General features: G+C 43.1%; 1 protein-coding gene across 1 annotated transcript in view; it reads right to left on the reverse strand.

Moving 5' to 3' along the window:
• LOC120939954 (ATP-dependent translocase ABCB1-like) overlaps positions 1-15,287 on the reverse strand; it is a 143,780-nt gene that overhangs the window by 40,724 nt on the left and 87,769 nt on the right. The window contains 7 exon segments of the mRNA XM_040352424.1: positions 311-331; positions 333-452; positions 454-480; positions 482-523; positions 4,090-4,215; positions 8,107-8,217; positions 14,090-14,203. Coding sequence (XP_040208358.1) covers positions 311-331; positions 333-452; positions 454-480; positions 482-523; positions 4,090-4,215; positions 8,107-8,217; positions 14,090-14,203 — 561 coding nt within the window.

The following is a 15,287-nucleotide window of genomic DNA, read 5'->3' on the forward strand; positions in this document are numbered from 1 at the left end:
TTACACAGCTAGACAGCAATGTGCAAAGTAGAGCACTGATTGGCTCATAGTGAAGACTCTCGCCCCTTCCAATGCTGTGCATTTAATTACAGAAGGTTACATCAAGACTGATGCAAATATGACTGCTATTGATATGTAAAAACTAAAAATAATAAACTGAAAGGAATCTCAGAGGAGAACTATACAAATATGAATACTGCCCTGTTGTATTGTAACTATATTGTTGTGCTATATACTGTAAATCCTGTATAATAAATGATAATAATATTGCCACATATTCTCCTCCCAATAAAAGGAATAAAGAACTTACATCTGGCAGCTTCATGATGAAGCTGGTATGCGTTGGCTTCTTGGGTGGCTCTTATGATTTCCTCCATTGTGACATCCTCATCCTCACGCCCATACCGGATATTCTCGGCAATGGTGGTATCGAACAGGATCGGCTCCTGGCAAGACCACACCAATAATCTCCCTTAAGTATCCTCAAGTTTAAGTTCCGAATGTCTTGCCCATCTATTGTGATCTGCAGGGATAAAGCACAAAGTAAAAAAAAAAATATTAAAAAAATTATAAATAATTTTTACTAATAATATTTTCTTTTCACTTTCGAGAGAGTTAGAACCAAGTAAAGCAATATTCATTACAGATACCCATGTGGTGATGAGTGCAAGTCAGTCTTGCTATATTGTGTATTCAGTATTGTGCTATATTAAATACAAATCTATAAATCTCATGAGCATATAAAGAAAGTTGAAGTTATATTCTTCAGGAATGGCTGAATTTAGCAGCAGTAGTTTTCTGAATAACATTAACAGTATATGGATTATTTGCAGTTGGATTTACTAAACTGAAGGGTGAAGCAATGCATATTTTTTTTGTCAAAGCTTAACTTGTTCCCGACTGCACTATAGCCAAAAGACAGCTACAGCGCGTTCGCCCATGGACATCCTCCTTGAACCCCCGCCCCCGGGGCGCACATTGGGGAGCGCTCAGTGACTGCCGTGTCCCTTGACACAGCTGATCACAGAACACGGTAAAAGGGCCAATCACAACAGCCCTTTACCTAAGGTGACCAGATTTTTTAAATTAAAACTAGGGACATATTTTTTTTTTTTATAGTAATGGCGGCAATCAAGCGACTCTCTGCCCGTTGCCCCCCACCTCACAGCCTGTCAAGTCTCACTCTCTGGGCCTCAGCTGGGTGGGGGAGCGGAGGAAGATCACTCCGCCAAGGATGGCAAGGAAATAAGAAGGCAGGCGGCCTGGCCGAGACTTAAGCCAAGGCAGAAGGAACAGCGGAGCTGAATGGCCATGCACCCGAAATAGAAGAAATAGTCCCCCCGCTTCCGACCAGCACATGATAAACAGAAAGGGGCCACAGATAATGGAAAAAAATACACCCCCCTGCTCCGCCATTCCTACTAGCTTAGGGGGGTTGTATTTTTTTTTAAATTCAGATTTTTTTTTTATTCTGCACTGACTGTCTTTGAAATTGCCCCAGCCCCTGTCTAATTCAATCCGGGGACAAAACCGGGGACAGACTTGGTCAGTGTCCTTAATCCGGGGACTGTCCCTTGAACCGGGGGATCTCTGATCATCCTACCTTTACCTATGTGCTCAGTTGTGTCCAATCACAGCTAATCACATGTAAAAAGACTTGTCGGTTATTGTCAGTCCTCAGTTCAGTGCAGCCTCACCAGCACACATCAGATGAAGAAAAAAGTTACTTATTTGCTAAAAAAAAAAAAAACCCAGTGATGATTCAATACCACCTAAATAAACCTCTTTCTGTCTCAAAAAAATTATAACAAAGTCATGTGGGTACATGGTAGCATGACCACGCAATTGTCAATCAAAGTCAGACAGCACTGGAAGCTGAATATTTGGCCTGGGCAGGAAGGGGTGAAAGTGTCCTGTATTGAAGTGGTTAGTTGAACAAGCTGAAGCCAGAAGCTTATTGTCTACCATGCACAGCTGCACAAGATTATGCCACTTTGCAGTTTTAGTAAATCAACACCTTTATGTTTGTTTGTTCATATTGGTCTTAAAAAAAAAAAAAATCAGCTTCAGTAGATACGCCATGCGTATCCCTTTTGAGGATCTGGCTCCATATTCTCAATGCCAGGAGCTGTTAAGAATGATTTCTATACTGCACTGCACTGGTGAAATTCTTACAGATCACAAACTGCTAGAACCAGGAAACCTAGATATATTGTCTTTAAGGCCCCGTACACAAGACCAAACATGTCCGATGAAACTGGTCCGCGGACCAGTTTCATCGGACATGTTCGGTCGTGTGTACGGCCTAGCGGACAGGTTTCCTGGCCTAGCGGACAGGTTTCCAGCGGACAAAAGTTTCTTAGCATGCTTAGAAACTTGTGCGCTGGAAACTTGTCCGTCGGACATGTCCGCTGGTTAGTACGTCTAACCTGCGGACCGAAATCCCGCGCATGCGTCAAATTGATTCGACGCATGCGTGGAAGCATTGCACTTCCGCGGACCGTTTTCATCGGACATGTCTCCTCGTGTGTACAGGGCCTTAGGCTTACTGAGTCTGAGCTTGTCATAGACTTGATGATATACTGAGGACCACTTGGGGAAACTATGAGAAAACAAATTCACCCTTCCACTACCTCTTATTCCTTCATCCCATCCCATCCACAACCATGTCCTTCTGCTCCCCTCCACTCTTTGTCCCAACCCTTTCTAACCTGAATATTCATTACAGTAGCCTGTGATAGACTCACCTGGGACAGAGGCTTTTGGAGGGGACTGAATGCTAGCCTCTTGCCTACCAATTATGGGCCCTGGCATTTGAGGGAGCTATAAGCATTTAGGAAAATATTCTGTTATGTAATGCAAAAGGCCATGATGGTCTCTGCCAGTGTGGGACTCATAGCAGATGCATGTGAAAGGAATGCTAATAATGAGATCTAGAAAGCCCTGGGTCTCCTGTTGTCTACTAGTCTGGAGGGTCTTTCACCCATTGTTAATTGTGCTCATTACCACACCTTTGTCTCCTAGCAAACTATTGGGGGATGTGTTTCTACTTATGTGTATTGTAAGTTGTGAGTTAGGAGATGGCAAGGCTGACCTGAAAGGTCATATCTGAGTCACCTAGTCTGGGTAAATGATTTGGTAATTAGCTCATGTTAACCACTTGGGATCCACGCTATGGACGAAAGACGTCCACAGCGCGGCTCTCAAGTGCCGGGTGGACGTCCCTGGACGTCCTGTTGTTGTTGTTCCCCGTGCGCGCCGCTGGGGGCGCGCGCAGCGGGGAAACAACGTTTACTAGTAAAAAAATACAAAAACATAAATCTATCCCCTATTTTGTAGGCGCTATAACTTTTGCGTAAACCAATCAATATACGCTTATTGCGATTTTTTTTAACAAAAATATGTAGAAGAATACGTATCGGCCTAAACCGAGAGAAGTTTTTATTTTTTTAAAAAAAAAATGGGATATTATTATAACAAAAAGTAAAAAATATTGTGTTTTTTTTCAAAATTTTCAGTTTTTTTATGTTTATAGCGCAAAAAACAAAAATCGCAGAGGTGATCAAATACCACCAAAAGAAAGCTCTATTTGTGGGGAAGAAAGGATAAAAATATAATTTGGGAACAGTGTTGTATGACCGCGCAATTGTCATTCAAAATGCGTCAGCGCTGAAAGCTGAAAATTGGTCTGGGCACGAAGGGGGTTTAAGTGCCCAGTAATGGAGTGGTTAATTAGGTTTTTGGTTACAGTTTGTATGGTCATCCTGATGTATATATTTGTGTGAGATCTCAAATGAATCCGTTCTTATTCCAGCTTGCAGTCAAACAAGTCCTGCCATGTTCCTGGTTGTAATATGCGGCTAATATCTAATATCTATATTCAGATTGGAGGAAGCGGTATATGACCAAAGCACTCAAGCGGGTGGGACATTTTGTTACATTTAAATAGTGGCAGAGGGCTTGTGAGCTTTCAGAAAACCTTTTTTTATACTACACTTTTGTGACTTTTGGTAATACTAAGAAATGTATTTGCAACAATTTGTAGCATATTTTGTTCTGCATGAGAAAATAAGTAAATTGTGTTCTTACCACGCCTTCCGCCGGATCGTAAAACCTCTGGATGAGCTGGACTGTCGTGCTCTTTCCACAACCACTACTGCCAACAAGTGCCACTGTTTTACCACTGGGGACTGTGAGGTTCAACCCTTTAAGAATCTTTAACAACAAAGATGACTAATTAGTCTGTATGTTAAGTAGAATCATGATATTCTCAACACACACGTTCCTGAAAATGGCTGTTAGGTATCAGTGGGTGCTGCAGCGACCTTTGGCTGGAAACCGTAGACCAGGGGTAGGCAACATGGGGCCCTCCAGCTGTTGTGGAACTATATTTCCCATGAGGCATTGCAAGGCTGGCAGTTACAATTACTTCCAGAGGCATGATGGGACTTGTAGTTCTACAACAGCTGGAGGACCTCAGGTTGCCTACACCTGTCATAGACATTTGAAGCAGAACATGTCACCAGCACACCATGGATTCTTCAAACTGGTCCAAACCTTTATTCAGTGGTCACATCATATTTACACAGGCAACATTTTGGGGCTACGCAGGGCTCCTTCCTGCCTAATGAGGGGGCCTGCAAGCCTCAGAAGCGAGATCAGCTGGAATGGACGGTGGAATGGACGGTGGAATGGACGGTGGGCTGCCCCCCCCCCCCCCCCCCGAAATGTGCTAAACATGGCAGCGGAGGGAGAACACAAGCAGTGTTTGCCCTTTTGGGTAGAGCTACTAAGCTGCAATATATCACTCTTTGGTCTTGGGTCTAGATCAACCTTTTGAAGCACGAGGGCCACAATGAGGGGAGCGGGCGAATGCCAGGTATGTGTCTGCTCTGCTTATGCAAAGGGGACAAGGACAAAGCCCACAAAACTCTTTTTTTTTTTTTTTGCGTATTGGAGGTAGGACACAAGTCAGTTTATATCTGACACTCCTTAGAGGTGAATGGAGACTCCAATTGGGTCGGACTGACCGTGTGAAAGGGCCCCAGGCTGCTTTTACACTAATGCGCTGCGGTTTACCCACACCACGTGTGCAACGCAATGTACCTTTGGCTTTCCTGCACTTTGCAATAGACTTCTATTATATTCTGCAGGTTTGCTGCACTTTCAGAAAGCTCACCAAACTCGAAGGTAATAACAGAAGTCTATGGCTCAGTGCAGGTAAACTGCAGGCGTAATGCTCTGCATCTGCAGATCAGTTTGAAAGCAGCCCAGTATACACTGTAGAACAGATATGCCCATATATACACTATGGGGCAGATTCTCGTAGAATGGCGAAACTTAGGGCGGGCGTAACGTATCTCATTTACGTTACACCGCCTCAAGTTTTTCAGGCAAGTGCTTTATTCACAAAGAACTTGCCTGTAAATTTGCGGCGGCGTAGCGTAAATCACCCGGCGCAAGCCCGCCTAATTCAAATTAGGCGGGTAGGGGGCGTGTAGCATTTAAATTAAGAGCGTTCCCGCGCCGAACGTACTGCGCATGCGCCGTCCGTAAAATATCCCAGGGTGCATTGCTCCAAATGATATCGCAAGGACGTCATTGGTTTCGACGTGAACATAAATGGCGTCCAGCCCCATTCACGGACGACTTGCGCAATCGACGTAAATTAATAAATTTCGACGCGGGAACAACGGCCATACTTAACATTGATTGCGCCTCATAGACCCAAGGGAAACTTTACGCCGGGAAAAGCCTAACGTAAACGTCGTAACGTTACTGCGTCGGCCGCGTAACTAGCTAATTTGCATACTCGACGGGGAAAACGACGAAAGCGTCACCTAGCAGGCAAAAAAAAAAATGCATTTAAGATCCGACGGCGTAAGAGCCTTACGCCTGTCGGATCTAATGGATATCTATGCGTAACTGATTCTAAGAATCAGTCGCATAGATACGACGGCCCAGATTAGGACTTATGATGGCGTACATGGCGTTGCGCCGTCGTAAGCCCTTTGAGAATCTGGGCTTGTGATTTTAGTAATAAACTTACCTTTAAACACAGTATTCTATTCCATCAGAGAGCAGGAGGTCGCGGGCCACATCAGAGGGCTCCGCGGGCCACATCAGAGGGCTCAGCGGGCCACTGGTTGGGCACCCCTGGTTTAGATGAACTTTAAGTAACTTGTATAGCTTTAACACTAAAAAATGATTTACCATCCAGATTTTGTCTATTTATATCGGCTGTGCTTATATATTCTCATTTACAGATACACTTGGGAGTTCACATTAAATAACGTTATCTTTACAGTGTTTGCACAGTGTAACAAACAGTGAACGTTGTGACCTTTGCAACGCAGGTAGTTACACAACAACAATATTCTATGATTACCACAAGTCCCAAAGAGACTGTACAATGCGTACAGATGATAAAATAGATAATACACGCATTCTTCTGATCACTAAAGGTGCACTTTGCTCAAAATCACTATAAATGGGAAATAAAAATTTACAACCAAGGGATCAGAAAAAAATAGTGTGAATAATCAAAAATACTTTTAATATTATTATTGCTGTACAAAACAGAAATATTGTCTGGAAGATGGGCATGATTTGAATGGCTACTAATGCTCGAAATGTTGTATTCTGATATTCAGTTAATACATGTAATGACAGTGGTCCGTATATAGAAAAAAGAGCCTGGGGCCACCTCAGATGTGCCTCTGGCAAGGGGAAAGTCGATTTTAGCTATCTCGGTACCTCAAGGATTTAGACAAAGGTATAGCAGAATGGCACCGCTGGGCGAAACCCTATACGGGTAAGTCTTCCTCTTTAACCACTTGAGTGGACCACCGCACGACAATATACGTCGACAAGATGGCACGTAGGTCGCGCGGCGCGCTCGCGACCCGGTCCTCTCCACTGTGACCATCCCCACGGAAACAGTGGACCCGATCGACGCCGGTGTCCCGCGATCGGGTCACAGAGAGGAAGAACGAGGAGAGGCAAGAATAAACAAACCTCTCCCCGTGTAGCTGTCACTGATCGTCTGTTCCCTGTGTTAGGAAGCTTGATCTCTGTAATGGGGTTATCACATTTTGTAAAAAGCAGGGCCACCATCAGGAATTATGGGGCCCCTTACACAGCTTCAGGCATGGGCCCCACGAATTGAGAAGCGGGGGGTGCCGCCGCTAATTGAGAAGCGGGAAGGGGCGTAAATTGAGAAGTGGGAGGTGCCAATTGGGGGGGTTGCCCTGGGGACCTCTGGTCCCCTTACAAAAAAAAAATATATATATATATATAAAAGGGGGGGGTAGACATCCAGGGGCCCTGGGGACCTCTGGGTCCTTTAATAAAAAAAAATGTTTTATAAAAAAAAAAAGGGGGGGTTGTCATCTGGGCCCCTGGGGACCTCTGGGCCCTATAATAAAAAATAAAAAAATATATAAAAAAATAAAACCTCTGGGACCTCTGGGCCCTTTAATAAAATATATATATATATATATATATATATATATATATATATATATATATATATATATATATAAAAAAATTTATTAAAAAAAAAGGGGGGAGTGCCATCCGGGCCCCTCACAGGTGTACTGCCTGTACCCCCCTGATGGCGGCCCTGGTAAGAAGCCATCTGTTCACATTTGAGAAACACCTTTTGTCAGCACTGGAGCACTTTGAAAGTGATATTGATTGCGAAGAACCAAGCACTTTATCACAGCGATGGACTTTCTCAGTTTATTGATTATGATTCATTTGTATGAGTTTTTTATCATATATATTGCATGTTTGCACCTAACACATCAGCACTAGCACTATATTTTGTATTATATTATATTATATTGTGTTAGGTTGATTCATATATCATTCATATGACTTATACATTATCCACATGATTTAAAGGAACAGCGCACTTATTTTTTATCTGTAGTACAGTATATTAATCCAGTATCCCAGGGTTTTAGGTTGCAGCAGTTCACGGTGACATTAGGGTTCAGTGCGAAATATATATATATTTTTCATTATTATAGTCTTTAGATATCCTACAAAAGAATACAGTAATTCTAACAAGAAGAGCAATAGAAGAGCCATTTCACCAACCTGTATATCCGGCCTTGATGGATAGGTAAACATTACATTTGTGAATTGAACGTCTCCAATAATCTTATCTGGTTTAAATCCTGCTTGAGAGAAGCTGTCTATTTTTGGTTTCTGCAGGAAATAATAAAAATCAGCCTTCATATCAAAAAGGCATTTGCAAGGCAAGTGTTTTTTAATATAAAATGTCCTTATAGTAATACAACTAGACTTTAGATTTAAGCAGAACTACAGCCAAAAACAAAAAGATAAGATCGCCTACTCACATTCATACATACACATACTACAGCCAATTTAAAACACAAGCCAATTACCTACTAGAATGTCTTTGGAAAGTGGGAGGAAACCCATGCAGGCACAGGGAGGACAGGCAAACTCCAGGCAGGTAGTGCCATGGTTGGGATTTAAACCAACAATCCCAATTCTGCTAGGCAGAAGTGCTAACCATTTAGCCACTGTGCTGTACAAACCAATTGAAAGATAAAATAACACCTTTTGCTGCAATATTCAACTTAAATTCAGAGATTTCCACTGTAGTACTTGTTTATGCCTCTAGATGTGCTCAGTCTGCTGTCCAGCATCATTCAACCAACTTCCTCTAAGCCCGGGTAGTCTCTGACCCACCACAGCTTGTGACTGGACAGTGAAAGTAGAAGCAGAACAGTGATGAATTCATCTCACTGCCACTCTGCTTTCTCTTCCTGTCAGCATGTGTCTTGTTAGTATAAGGTTGATTTACTAAAACTGGAGAGTGAAAAATGTGGCGCAGCTGTGCATGATAGCCAATCAGCTTCTAACTTCAGCTTGTTCGCTTAAAGTTATTTTTTTTTTAAATAACAAACATGTTATACTTACCTCCACTGTGCAGCTCATTTTGCACAGAGTGGGCCCAAACCTGGTCTTCTGGGGTCCCTTGGCGGCTGTCTCAGCTCCTCCCCACAAGAACTAACCTCCTTCATGGGAGCTCTCTCCCATGGGGGTTAGTTCTTGCGGGCGCACTTCCGTGACAAAGCCGGCGGCTCACTGTATAACTTGGCCCGCCCCCGCATCATTGGATGTGATTGACAGCAGCACGAGCCAATGGCTGTGCTACTGTTAATCAATCCACTCTAGCCAATCAACGGCCAGACTGAGCGGAGAAAAGGACGTCGGGGGCGAGCGCAGCAGGTAAATGGTCTCAGGTAAGTAAAACTGGGGGGGGGCCGTAATTGTCAGATGTTTTTTTACCTTAATGCATAGGATGCATTAAGGTGAAAAAACATGAGCCTTTTGTCAATGAATGAAAATGAAATGAAAATGTGAGAGAGGGAGGTTTACCCACGTGAACTTCCGGTTTCGTTGGAGCTCCGCCTGTGTAGAGCCTGCCTGTGCTTCTGCTCCCAGCAAAGAAGGTAGAAAGTAGTGACCGTAGCGTGGTTAGCAATTAGCACTGTGCATTATTACAGGTCTCCTCAGACCGTCCAGAGCACTCAATGTTGTACATTACAGACCTCCTCTCAGACCACCTGGAAGAGCATTGTGTACATTACAGGCCTCTCAGACCACTGTCCAGAGCACTGTTTGCATTGCAGGCCTCCTCAGACCACCATCTGGAGCACTGTGCACATTACAGGCCTCTCAGACCACCATCCAGAGCACTGTGTGCATTACAGGCCCCGGCTCAGACCACCATCCAGAGCACTGTTTCAATCACAGGCCTCCTCAGACCGTCCAGAGCACTGTGTAAATTACATGCCTCTTCAGACCATGCCTAGAGCACTGTGTGCATTACAGGCCTCTCAGACCACGTCCAGAGCACTATGAGCATCACAGGCCACTCAGACCACCGTCCAGAGCACTGTGTACATTACAGGCCTCTCAGATGACCATCCAGAGCACTGTGCATTACAGGCATCCTCAGCCCATCCAGAGCCGCTAAATCTGTGTCTGTGCGTTTGTTCAAACCTTAATACCATAAATAATAATATATTCGATTTTTTGTACTCCAGGAGTATAAAATGAGTTTGGAAATTCTACAGAAATGCTTAAATAATGCATTACAATTTACCTAAACCCATTAGATTTAAGTCGACTAAAATGTACTGCAGATTTTAGTCAACTAAATACGACTAAAAACAATTGAAGATGACTAAAAAGGGACTAAAAATAAAATGGCATTTTAGTCAAAAGACTATATCTAAAACAAAATCGAAATTTGACTGAAATTAACACTGATGTACAGGAACTGCAAAAGGTTGATACCAGGTCAAATTCAGGTACTTCTTGCAACTGCTTGCATTTTCAAAATGCATTTAATGATGTATTAATGATTTAATTTATGAAGCTGCATTCATTTGTGTCTATTATATCTGCCTAGAGTTCAACAACAAAATTAATTGTAAAATACAGTCATGGATGGAAGGATTAGGCCTAAATAGCTAAGCTATCACGCTTGTTTAAAGCCCCCCCCCTTTCAAAAATGTAAAGTCAGCAGCTACACATACTGTAGCTGCTGACTTTTAATATTGGCACACTTACCTATCCTGGAGTCCAGCAATGTTGGCACCCCAGCCGATGTTTTCATCGGCTGTCAGATGCTGCCATCGCCATTGCCGGTAAGGGTCCCTAGGGCGCTGCGCTTTCTCACAGGAAGGGGCTAAACTTGTGACATGCAAAAAGGTGTATATACAATAATGCGCAAACCAAATATTAGGTGTGAATCAGGCTGCCAACATACCATATGGATATAAGGTGAAAAATTGTGGAAAAGAAAATGTAGCGCCCAAAAATATAAAAGGACCCCTAAAAAAGGGTGGAATTGATGTGTACCCTGAAGGTAAGTGGCTTAAAGTCTAAGCCTAGTACCTCTAAATACACAATAGTGAAATTGTGAAATTAATTGATACAAATCCGTGCTATAAGGATCAACAAGTAAGTATAAAAATGTGAAATACTTGTAGTGTAATCACCATACATGTGTAGAAAAAATTGTATTATATACAACAATGTGATATGAAGATAAACTGGATGTTTAGTAATAAAAAGAAGCAGAGTCGGTTGTAAAGACAATCTTCCAATGGCAACACTCAACTATTGATCAGGTGTGCCTCAGATTTGAAGGCATACACCCAATCCTGCAAATACGAAAAGTCTGCTGGAGAGTGTGGAGTCTAGATTGCACATATAAACTTCCAGTGTTGGGTGGAGCAGAAATCCTCAATATCAGAAATCTTCAGTGTCGGACAAATAAATAAATAAATGGGTGGGTACCCTTACCAGAGCTGGTGGACCCTCTCAACCACCATACGGTGGGAGGGTCATCAAGGCTCGTAAAGACCGATTGTCTGGGTCCAGGGGTCCTCACTCCGCGTGTCCAATCCAGAAATGGTTACTGAAGCACTTGTTCTTCCAAGATAGATAGCTGGGATCGGTTGATCGATAGTGGCTCAAAACACCCAAAGTGGTAAAAGAAAAAATAGAGGTGCTCCTCGTAGTGTAAAAACATTTAATAAAAAGGCATTGCAAATACACACACGTGGCAAAGAATGCAATAAAATATAAAAAACTTCAAATGGCCACACATGAGAAAAGTCACTCTGCTAGCAATCAAAACGAAAAAATAGCAAAAGTAAGAATACAGCAGCAAACTCCCACCTTGGATAAAGGTGTAGGGAGTATTCCAACAAAGTTGAGAGTGCAATGGGGATGCAGTGGAGTAATCACCCCTGCAATCCACTGCATCCCCATTGCACTCTCAACTTTGTTGGAATACTCCCTACACCTTTATCCAAGGTGGGAGTTTGCTGCTGTATTCTTACTTTTGCTATTTTTTCGTTTTGATTGCTAGCAGAGTGACTTTTCTCATGTGTGGCCATTTGAAGTTTTTTATATTTTATTGCATTCTTTGCCACGTGTGTGTATTTGCAATGCCTTTTTATTAAATGTTTTTACACTACGAGGAGCACCTCTATTTTTTCTTTTACCACTTTGGGTGTTTTGAGCCACTATCGATCAACCGATCCCAGCTATCTATCTTGGAAGAACAAGTGCTTCAGTAACCATTTCTGGATTGGACACGCGGAGTGAGGACCCCTGGACCCAGACAATCGGTCTTTACGAGCCTTGATGACCCTCCCACCGTATGGTGGTTGAGAGGGTCCACCAGCTCTGGTAAGGGTACCCACCCATTTATTTATTTATTTGTCCGACACTGAAGATTTCTGATATTGAGGATTTCTGCTCCACCCAACACTGGAAGTTTATATGTGCAATCTAGACTCCACAGTCTCCAGCAGACTTTTCGTATTTGCAGGATTGGGTGTATGCCTTCAAATCTGAGGCACACCTGATCAATAGTGGAGTGTTGCCATTGGAAGATTGTCTTTACAACTGACTCTGCTTTTTTTATTACTAAACATCCAGTTTATCTTCATATCACATTGTTGTATATAATACAATTTTTTCTACACATGTATGGTGATTACACTACAAGTATTTCACATTTTTATACTTACTTGTTGATCCTTATAGCACGGATTTGTATCAATTAATTTCACAATTTCACTATTGTGTATTTAGAGGTACTAGGCTTAGACTTTAAGCCACTTACCTTCAGGGTACACATCAATTCCACCCTTTTTTAGGGGTCCTTTTATAAACTTGTGACATACCTTGCCACGGCGAGGTCCGCCAGAAGTAGTGACAGGGTACCTGTCAAAGACAGGTGCCCGCTCCCCCCCAAAGGTGCCAAATGTGGCACCAGAGGGGGGGAGGAATCAGATAAGCGGAAGTTCCACTTTTGGGTTGAACTCTGCTTTAACCTGCCATCAAAGTCTTTCTTTTTAGCAATGTGACTGTTATGTTCATTTTCTATCACTTCTGAAAATAACTGTCATTAGAGCAAATAACAGTTTTTATAGCTTAGTGAATTCTGCCTGTTTTCTTTTGATTCTGACCCATGTTTGTTAAAGTGCAATGACATTTTAAAACTTTTACTTATGCAATCTTACTGACTACAATAGGCAACAACTGACAACACATGCTCAGGTCTCATTCACAGAATGCATGGCGTTAACGTGCAAGGTAACTTCATCACAATGTGAATAGGCCCTAAGGCAGGGGTCAGAAACCAGTAGATCGCGACCTACCAGTAGATCACGGACAGGTGACTGGTAGATTGCAGTCTGGGCATTTCAGAGCATCAAACAGTGTGCATCGCAGAGGGACTACATGTAAAGTTGGAGCTGTAGTAGGGATCAAGTGCCGCATAAGCCAATGCCACCTTTGTAGTGCTTGCTCCTGTCCCATGGGGAGTGATACCAACTACACTCCATCTCTTTTCCCAGCTAGCGGTCTCCAGAGTGGTGCCAGCAGCAGGAAAGAAGAGATCTTTAGGTCAGTGTGAGGTAATACACTGGGCATAATAGTATAAGGCTGCTTTCACACTGATGCACTGCTGTATACCCACACCGCGGGTGCAGCACAGTGCATCTGCAACTTTTCTGGGTTTGCTGCACTTAGCCATAGACTTCTATTATATGCCGCATGCAGGAGTTTTGATGCACTTTTAGAAAGTGCGCACACCTGCAGGATATAATAGAAGCCTAAGGCTAACCCAGGAAAGTTGCAGATGCACTGCGCTGCAGTGTGGGTAAACAGCAGCGCATCAGCGTGAAAGCAGCCTTATAGGGGGCTCAGAACAGTAAGGGTTCATTCACAGGTGCAGCAGGTGATCTGAGTGTGTTTGACAGGTGCTGAGGAGGTGATATGTTGCCTCCTCACCACTTGATTTAAACCCATGATTACCATGCAATGCACGTGATCGCTACACGGTAGTACAGCAATTAGAGGTTTCAGTTAGGTGTGAGGAGGCGCCACTGCCGGTGATCTTTGACTTCTCCCATGTTGTTCAGGTAGCTCTCCCCCACTTTAAGGTTGCCTACAAATGTACAAAGGAATTGTATTGATTGGCAAATGCAGCTTGCTTACAGGTTAAACAAATACTTACATTATCTATAATATTGAAAACTGCATATGCCGCTCCTCTAGCATTGGAAAAGGCTTCAATATTAGGTGAAGCTTGGCCGACACTAAAAGCTCCAATGATGACTGCAAAGAATACCTAAGCAAAGTAAAAATAAAAGTGCATGTAAAACATAACAATGAATTTCTTCTATTAAAAGTGTTCTATTATTATTATAAAGGATTTATATAATGCCAACAGTTTGTGCAGCACTTTACAATATAAATGGAGACAATACAGCAACAATAGAAAAGGCCCTCAACGAGGTAATACCCATAGAGCAATGGCAGACTATCTGGTCTCAGGCAGCAAAGAGCTCACTTTGTACACTATATAAGGAAAATACATATAAGGTTCTCCTGTTTTGGTATATGACCCCTGATGTGCTTCATACTATATACCCGGCTAGCTCCGACCGATGTTGGTGGTGTCAGGGAGACAGAGGCTCCCTCTACCATATTTACTGGAGCTGCCCATTGATAGTCCCCTACTGGACCGAGGTGCAACAACTGTTGGGCTGCCTCCTAGACGCACAGATCCCCTTGTCCCTCAAATTCCTCCTCCTGGGCCTATCTCTCCTGATAACCTCTGTGCCTTGTAGAAAGCTAACGCGCCATATCCTCACAGCTGCCCGCTGCCTTATAGCTCTAAATTGGAAAAAAATGCTCTCCCCCTGACCCGGGGACTTTGCACGCTAGAATCAAAGATGTGGAGCTGATGGAGAGAATGACTGCCAGGATACAGGACAGATTGGAAGCCCACGACATGATCTGGGGGCCTTGGCGCCTTCAGGAGGACCCGCCGTGATCAGGTAAACAAGCTAACTCGATGACCTTTCCCTCTTCTCCCCTCTCTACCCCCCATCCTATTTCTTTTCTCTCCCTTCTTTCCTCCTTCCTCTTTTTGTGGGTACCCCTGAGACCCCCTCCATGTTCAACGTTTTGCAGTGCACTTATGCATATTGATGTGTAATGGCATTCTCGTCTTCAGCTTTGTATTAGCTATTGCCAAGATACATGTAGATGGCCCGTATTACTTATTACTTGAATACATGCAACACAGGCAGATGCGTGCCTTATTTTTCTGTCTATCCTTATGCTGTGTCATATGTTCCTGTATGCAATTTAATTTTTTCAATAAAAAGTTATTTGAGAAAAAAAATCAGGAGATATCCATTACCATT

This window comes from Rana temporaria, chromosome 5 (assembly GCF_905171775.1).
Source record: "Rana temporaria chromosome 5, aRanTem1.1, whole genome shotgun sequence".
In the NCBI taxonomy this organism is placed as follows: domain Eukaryota; kingdom Metazoa; phylum Chordata; class Amphibia; order Anura; family Ranidae; genus Rana; species Rana temporaria.